The sequence below is a fragment of the Ips typographus genome, linkage group LG1 (genome assembly GCF_016097725.1).
Source record: "Ips typographus isolate SLU linkage group LG1, UJ_Ityp_2.0, whole genome shotgun sequence".
Lineage (NCBI taxonomy): Eukaryota > Metazoa > Arthropoda > Insecta > Coleoptera > Curculionidae > Ips > Ips typographus.
Genome location: NC_138422.1, coordinates 28,991,750 through 29,000,005, shown reverse-complemented (window position 1 = coordinate 29,000,005; position 8,256 = coordinate 28,991,750). Strand labels below are relative to the sequence as shown.

Here is an 8,256-nt window from a genome sequence, read left to right as displayed (position 1 = left end):
AACGTTGAAACTAATCATTTTTCATAAAGTGAGAAGTCGGAAAAGTCAGTCAGTCAAGTTCATAATTTTAACAATTACACCGCTCTAAGGAATTAACGCACCATCTGAAATATCGTTCAAAATTTTAAGCATTTATACAGGATGTATTTTACGTAATTTTATTTTTCTTGAAGCGCATAAGAATTCTAAAAATGCGCTTCAAACTGTCATTTTATTACTCTAAATTATTCTCTAAAACCACGTGACGTCTGTCACTATTGTCAGAATTGTCGAAATTTTACTAGAATTTGCAAGAATTACATTTTAACACAGTTTTCGAAACAAGTCAATTTTCTGAGATTTAACAGTTATTTTGAAAATTGTCACTTCATAGTCTAACTAAATAGTGTTCTACAATCACGTGACAACTGTCACTAACGTCAAAACTGTCCAACCATGCCCTAAAGTTGTAAAAATCAGAGTTTAGGAACGTTTTCTTGCAGTATTTGATATAAAACGTCTTTCTGATATTTATGACAGTTATTTTGCCAATTGTCACGTGACCGTCTAGCTAAATAGTGTTCTAAAATCACGTGACAACTGTCACTAACGTCAAAACTGTCCAACCATGCCCTAAAGTTGTAAAAATCAGAGTTTAGGAACGTTTTCTTGCAGTATTTGATATAAAACGTCTTTCTGATATTTATGACAGTTATTTTGCCAATTGTCACGTGACCGTCTAACTGAATAGTGTTTTACAATCACGTGATAATTGTCACTAATATCAAAACTGTCAAACTATGCTTTAAAGTTGCAAAAATCAGTGTTTAGAAATGTTTTCTTGTTGTACTTGATATAAAACGTGTTTTCGAGATTTATGACAGTTATTTTGCCAATTGTCACGTGACCGTCTAGCTAAATAGTGTTATAAAATCACGTGACAACTGTCACTAACGTCAAAACTGTCAAACCAAGCTTTAAAGTTGCAAAAATCAGAGTTTGATATCAATGAATTTGCAGAGTAGGCATTTCTGAAAATCATCGATTTTTTGTGTTTCAATTTTTATTTTAACGTAGGTACTGATTTAACAAAAAAAAAAAATATTTGATAAGCTGTAACGGAAACGTCACCATCAGTATTCATAAAAGTGCAACTATACAGATGTTTTGAAATTACCATAATTTTACTTATACACCCTGTATATGCCTCAAAGGGCACGCAGAATCATATAGGACTGATGGTTTCAAAGAAAATTGTTATCAGAAAATGCGTTAATTTCTGAAAGAAGAAATTTTTGGTTTATTTATTTTTTTTTAAAAGAAATTAGTTTTAGCTTTTAGCTATTGAGCACTAATTTTATATTCTAGATCTCTTTAGCTACTAAAATTCAACTAAGTTTTAGCCTTGAAAGTTAAGACAGTAAAACTATTAATTATTGTGTTTATTACAAGCAATTTACATTACGTACAATGTGTACATCACCAATATCCACACAAAACAATATTTATAAAATAAATAACAAACTTTATTTGTACATTATAACGGCCTACAATTTTTTTAGACAGAACAAATTTAATGTTTTTGATATAAAAATCAAAAGGCCTATTATTATTAAAACAAATATATCATCATCACAATCTTTGGTTTCAATATTATCTACAGAGTCATTTTTTAGGAAAATTTATAGTTTTTTTTAAACTCTAACTTCTTACAAGCTTAAAATTTAACAACTATTTTTTACACTATGCCTTATTTAATATTGGTTATTGTTTCTAACTTAAAATTAACAAATAAATTATAAATACAACACAACACTATTATAGTATTGTTCATTGTTTGGCCACTAGTATTCTTTATACAACCTAAAACTAGTTAAAAAGGAACATGTTTTCAGCGGCAAAATACACCTCTCTGTATTCTAAATCATTGCCGTATTTCTAGCGCTAATCATCAATGCTAGTGTTTTCGGGAGTTTCACACAGTTCTGATCGGAGCATTTCTGTAGGTACTTCGTAACCGTCGTTTTCCGATGGCCGATCTTCCGTTTCCGGTTCATAAACCAGTTCCAGGTACTTGGGAATTTCCTTGGTGAGGAAAGGAGTTTTCTCTTTGAGCGGATCGTCAGCGTCTTCAGCCTCAGTCCTCCACGAATTACCTAGAATATAAATTACAAGTTAAAGCCTACATCATGAGTGTAAGAAAACATTAATTAATTAGTCCACCAAAATGGAGAACCTCTACTAAGAAAAACTTGATTAAAATCAGAGAACATTCACAAGAAACTTATTGTAACGCAAGCTATATGGGTTATCTGATTTCCCAATATACAATTATTTAAAATTTCCCACACTTAATAGTAATTAAAGATCATGCTGATTGCTGACTCAACCTGCTAAAGCGACATTTTTAATAGATTAACAGCGGCAAGCATGTGTAAATAATAAAAAATTGTTGAAATTAGGGAGTGAAAAAATTACCTGATGTGTTTCGGTTCTCGTCGAGAAAATATGCGGCATTCGAAATCCCCTCAAACACTGCAACAAAAGCGGAGCGGAACGCAAAGTTAGTACACAGTTACATACACATAAAAACAGCATTTCCCTTTCTAACATAGGCATATACTTTCATGCATGCAGTAGTTTTTATGTATCGAGTGAACTGGACTTTCTCTAAAATTGACTGAGAAAATTAATCGCATACATTCACGGTAACATGCTTAAAATTTGTGTTATTGCATCTTATCAATATTGCGCATTGTAGAAAGCTGACTTACGGTCAGGTACTGTACTGATGTAATTAGATTCTGATGTAGCGGTGGTCAAATGATCGTTGTACGCCTTGTCCAGCACTTCCAAGCAATGTAAGAACATCGGCCTTTTTCCAGCTTCAAAAGCCCAACATTTTAGCATCAATTGATACCTACAAATATAATTTGCAATTAGTCTGATAGAACGAACACAAAACAATGCTTGGTTTTTGCTGCTTCATTCAATTTAACAATAATTGTTAAACAGCACTAAAGCTTCAAGTACAAAATTCCAAACTTATTTCCCTTTTAATATCAAACATATGAATTTAATTGGTTTATTGATGAATTCAAAAATTACACTTGTTGGAAAAAATTAGGGATTTCCGAAAAAATCAAAGACAAACTTGTTCAGAGATACAAGAAAGGTTAAGTTTGGGCCAAGTTGTGCTATTTAGAATTCAATAAAATACCGCTTTAAAAATAGAAAAAATTCAAGGGATTAATACAAAATAAATTCTTATTTTTTTGCTTTATTTTATAAAATAACTGTAGAGTTGTTATTTATTTTCAATGCATCAGGAAGGATTCACAAGAGTGTCATAAAAATAACATGAATCCACAGTCGATCAGAAGGTCAGAATTCGCTCCGTGACGTCATTTGACAGTGTGTCACATGCTTATCGATTTGAAAATAGCAATAATGTCACGTGGATAAGTGTCAAATGACTTAACAGCGAATTGATCTGAGAATCGAACATAAGTATTTATTTATGTTATTTGAGATGCTTAAAATTATGATGAGTACTACTCATCAAAAAAAAATAAAAATTGATTTCCAACAAATTTTTTCCTGAAATTTTTAAATTCTAACAATGTCGGTATTTTTATGACTTTAGCCCCAATTTGTTGCTATTTCATTTTTGTTGTATCTATTCAAATAACCGAGATTCTCAAGGGGGGTTCGAAAAACGGGCACCCTGTATACCTACTCGTATATGTAGAAAATATTAGCTTTTACTCGTTTTTTACTCGACTTATGTTTTCTCTTACTTTTTTCACGAGTAAAAAACATGAGCCACTTTGAGAATTGGCACAAGCTTGTCCTAAAGTTTGATAGTTTTAAGTCCAAGATAAACTAGTAGAAATTTGAACAGACATCCTTTATACTGATAATAAATAATATTATCTGCAATAAACAGATACAAATATTTACATCATCTGTAGGACTAACATTATACAATGGAAGACCAGAATATTATACAATATTTATTACAGTAGAGTCAAAGTCACGAACATAACCTTTTATCACTTTTGTAACAATTTGCTAATCTTGTATAAAGAGTATTTTGTCAAGTTCTAGTAAAATCTTTGAATAGAGAATCGTGAATAAAAAAAACTGTCATTGAGACATGTTTCACAATTTATAGAGGTATGATTGTCATTTCACCATGTTGGAATAAATCTATTTTATCTACGACTAACATGGAAACAATCCATTAGCTTCTTTTGAATTACGTAGTAATCAATTTTTTTATCGCACTAGTGGGGTAAAGCACAGTACAATAAAACAATTATTATCGCACTAATAAACTCTCATTACGTAAACTCAAAGTTAGAGTAAAAAATGATCAAATTCTGAGTTAATCGTAAATAAAGTATTGTACAGGGTGCTGCATTTTCGATGGTTTTACAGGGTACAGAGAAAACGGTAATAGATATAAAAAAAATAGCATACGTGTTCTGATCTCTTTTTCTGAGCTGAGATGACTGGCGAAAAATGGGCGGCGCAAACTTCTTTTGTTTCAAGGATACGGGGGGTTTTCGAAAATTGGTAATTTTTGAACCTCTTCTGTATTTCAGTTGCTCTTAAAGTTATCAAAAAAGGAAAAACGGTTCCCGGTAGAAGTTTTCATGTAGAATCCAATGGCGTAGTCAGTTTTTTTCTATTTCGTTTAGTTTCTGATATATGACAGTAAGTTACATTTTTTTAAATGGAACATCCTATAATATTTTTACGTCAATTAATTCTGTTGATTTTTCAACCCTTTTCAACGGTGTATTACAACATATAAGTTTGTAGAGGTTAATCCTGTTATTTAAAAAAAGACCTTTGCTAAGCTATAAAAAGGCCAATATCTAAAATACCAAACAAAATTGGAAATCATATAAACTAACTCATCAGAAAATTAAATATTTTTAATAAATCTTATTAAAAATCTAAGTTACAAACAGTTCTACCGTCACTTTAATAAGAAAAGTGGCTATTTCTATTTTCTACTATTTTTAAGGTGGAAGTTGAAAAAAACTGTTTACAAACGACATGTAACATGTTAATAAAAACATAGCCAAATTTTGTTTCGACTGTGGGTATTTTTATACATATTATTTAGCACTTTTTTATTAAGGAAACGCTTTATTATGTATTATTTATTTTATTATGTCATTAGATAGGAAATTTAATGAGGATTCCAAAAATGTGCTTAGAAACACGATTCGGTGACTTCAAATGGGTTTTACATGCTATTTTGTCCCTAACTGTTCTCTCAAATTGTGTTTTTTTGCAATTCAAACTTTGATACCGTTTTTCTCCCTGACTGAACTCGATTTTGTAGTGTTTTATTATGCTATTAGATAGGAGATTTAATGAGGATTCCAAAAATGTGCTTAGAAACACAATTCGGTAACTTCTAATGGGTTTTACAGGCTATTTTGTCCCTGACTGTTTTTTCCAACCTTGTTTTTTGCAATTCAAACTTTGACATCGTTTTTTCCCTGACTGAACTCGATTTTGAAGTGTTTTATTATGTCATTAGATAGGAAATTTAATGAGGATTCCAAAAATGTGCTTAGAAACACGATTCGGTGACTTCAAATGGGTTTTACATAATACTTTGTCCCTGACTGTTTTTTCAAAATGTGTTTTTTGCAATTCAAATTTTGACATCGTTTTTCTCCCTGACTGAACTCGATTTTGAAATGTTTTATTATGTCATTAGATAGGAGATTTAATGAGGATTCCAAAAATGTGCATAGAAACACGATTCGGTAACTTCTAATGGGTTTTACAGGCTATTTTGTCCCTGACTGTTTTTTCCAACCTTGTTTTTTGCAATTCAAATTTTGACATCGTTTTTCTCCCTGACTGAACTCGATTTTGAAATGTTTTATTATGTCATTAGATAGGAAATTTAATGAGGATTCCAAAAATGTGCTTAGAAACACAATTCGGTAACTTCTAATGGGTTTTACAGGCTATTTTGTCCCTGACTGTTTTTTCCAACCTTGTTTTTTGCAATTCAAATTTTGACATCGTTTTTCTCCCTGACTGAACTCGATTTTGAAATGTTTTATTATGTCATTAGATAGGAAATTTAATGAGGATTCCAAAAATGTGCTTAGAAACACAATTCGGTAACTTCTAATGGGTTTTACAGGCTATTTTGTCCCTGACTGTTTTTTCCAACCTTGTTTTTTGCAATTCAAATTTTGACATCGTTTTTCTCCCTGACTGAACTCGATTTTGAAATGTTTTATTATGTCATTAGATAGGAGATTTAATGAGGATTCCAAAAATGTGCATAGAAACACAATTCGGTAACTTCTAATGGGTTTTACAGGCTATTTTGTCCCTGACTGTTTTTTCCAACCTTGTTTTTTGCAATTCAAACTTTGACATCGTTTTTTCCCTGACTGAACTCGATTTTGAAGTGTTTTATTATGTCATTAGATAGGAAATTTAATGAGGATTCCAAAAATGTGCTTAGAAACACGATTCGGTGACTTCAAATGGGTTTTACATAATACTTTGTCCCTGACTGTTTTTTCAAAATGTGTTTTTTGCAATTCAAATTTTGACATCGTTTTTCTCCCTGACTGAACTCGATTTTGAAATGTTTTATTATGTCATTAGATAGGAAATTTAATGAGGATTCCAAAAATGTGCTTAGAAACACAATTCGGTAACTTCTAATGGGTTTTACAGGCTATTTTGTCCCTGACTGTTTTTTCCAACCTTGTTTTTTGCAATTCAAATTTTGACATCGTTTTTCTCCCTGACTGAACTCGATTTTGAAATGTTTTATTATGTCATTAGATAGGAAATTTAATGAGGATTCCAAAAATGTGCTTAGAAACACGATTCGGTGACTTCAAATGGGTTTTACATGCTATTTTGTCCCTAACTGTTCTCTCAAATTGTGTTTTTTTGCAATTCAAACTTTGATACCGTTTTTCTCCCTGACTGAACTCGATTTTGAAATGTTTTATTATGTCATTAGATAGGAAATTTAATGAGGATTCCAAAAATGTGCTTAGAAACACGATTCGGTGACTTCAAATGAGTTTTACAGGCTATTTTGTCCCTGACTGTTTTTTCAAACTGTGTTTTTTGCGATTCAAATTTTGACATCGTTTTTCTCCCTGACTGAACTCGATTTTGAAATGTTTTATTATGTCATTAGATAGGAAATTTAATGAGGATTCCAATATGGGTTTTACATAATACTTTGTCCCTGACTGTTTTTTCAAAATGTGTTTTTTGCGATTCAAATTTTGACATCGTTTTTCTCCCTGACTGAACTCGATTTTGAAATGTTTTATTATGTCATTAGATAGGAAATTTAATGAGGATTCCAAAAATGTGCTTAGAAACACGATTCGGTAACTTCTAATGGGTTTTACAGGCTATTTTGTCCCTGACTGTTTTTTCAAACTGTGTTTTTTGCAATTCAAACTTTGACATCGTTTTTCTCCCTGACTGAACTCGATTTTGAAATGTTTTATTATGTCATTAGATAGGAAATTTAATGAGGATTCCAAAAATGTGCTTAGAAACACGATTCGGTGACTTCAAATGGGTTTTACATAATACTTTGTCCCTGACTGTTTTTTCAAAATGTGTTTTTTGCAATTCAAATTTTGACATCGTTTTTCTCCCTGACTGAACTCGATTTTGAAGTGTTTTATTATGTCATTAGATAGGAAATTCAATGAGGATTCCAGAAATATGCTGAAAAAGAAAGTTCAAAAAACTGTTTAAAAACGACATGTAACATGTTAATATGAACGTGCCAAATTTTGTTTCGACTGTAGGTATTTTATACATATTATTTAGCACTTTTTTGTTAAGGAAACGCTTTTTTTCTAATTACCAAGATTAACGTTTACAAACTTATGTTTTAATACACCGTTGAAAAAGTAAAAATCAACAGAATTAAATGAACTAAAAATATATAGGGTGTTCCATTTAAAAAAATATAACTTACTGTCATATGTCAGAAACTAAACGTAATAGAAAAAAACTGACTACGCCATTGGATTCTACGTCAAAACTTCTACCGAAAACACAGAGGAGGTTCCAAAATGACCAATTTTCAAAAGCCCCCCGTATCTATGAAACAAAAGAAGTTTGCGCCGCCTACTCTTCGCCAGTCATCTCACCTCAGAAAAAGAGATCAGAACACGTATGCTACTTTTTTTCTATCTATTACCGTTTTCTCTGTACCCCGTAAAACCATCGAAAATGCAG

General features: G+C 31.3%; 1 protein-coding gene across 4 annotated transcripts in view; it reads right to left on the bottom strand.

Annotated features, from left to right (window-relative positions):
* Positions 1-1,406: 1,406 nt before the first annotated feature.
* Positions 1,407-8,256, bottom strand: part of sev (receptor protein-tyrosine kinase sevenless) — a 51,309-nt gene continuing 44,459 nt past the window's right edge. For 3 of the 4 annotated variants that reach the window (XM_081993146.1, XM_081993152.1, XM_081993169.1), the window contains exons 26-28: positions 2,754-2,899; positions 2,458-2,514; positions 1,407-2,135 (exon numbers count right to left, since the gene is read on the bottom strand). In XM_081993146.1, the coding sequence (XP_081849272.1) occupies positions 1,924-2,135; positions 2,458-2,514; positions 2,754-2,899 (415 nt within the window). In that variant the 3' untranslated portion in view covers positions 1,407-1,923. The remainder of the gene's footprint in view (positions 2,136-2,457; positions 2,515-2,753; positions 2,900-8,256) is intronic. The other variant, XM_081993158.1, reaches the window with a different exon arrangement.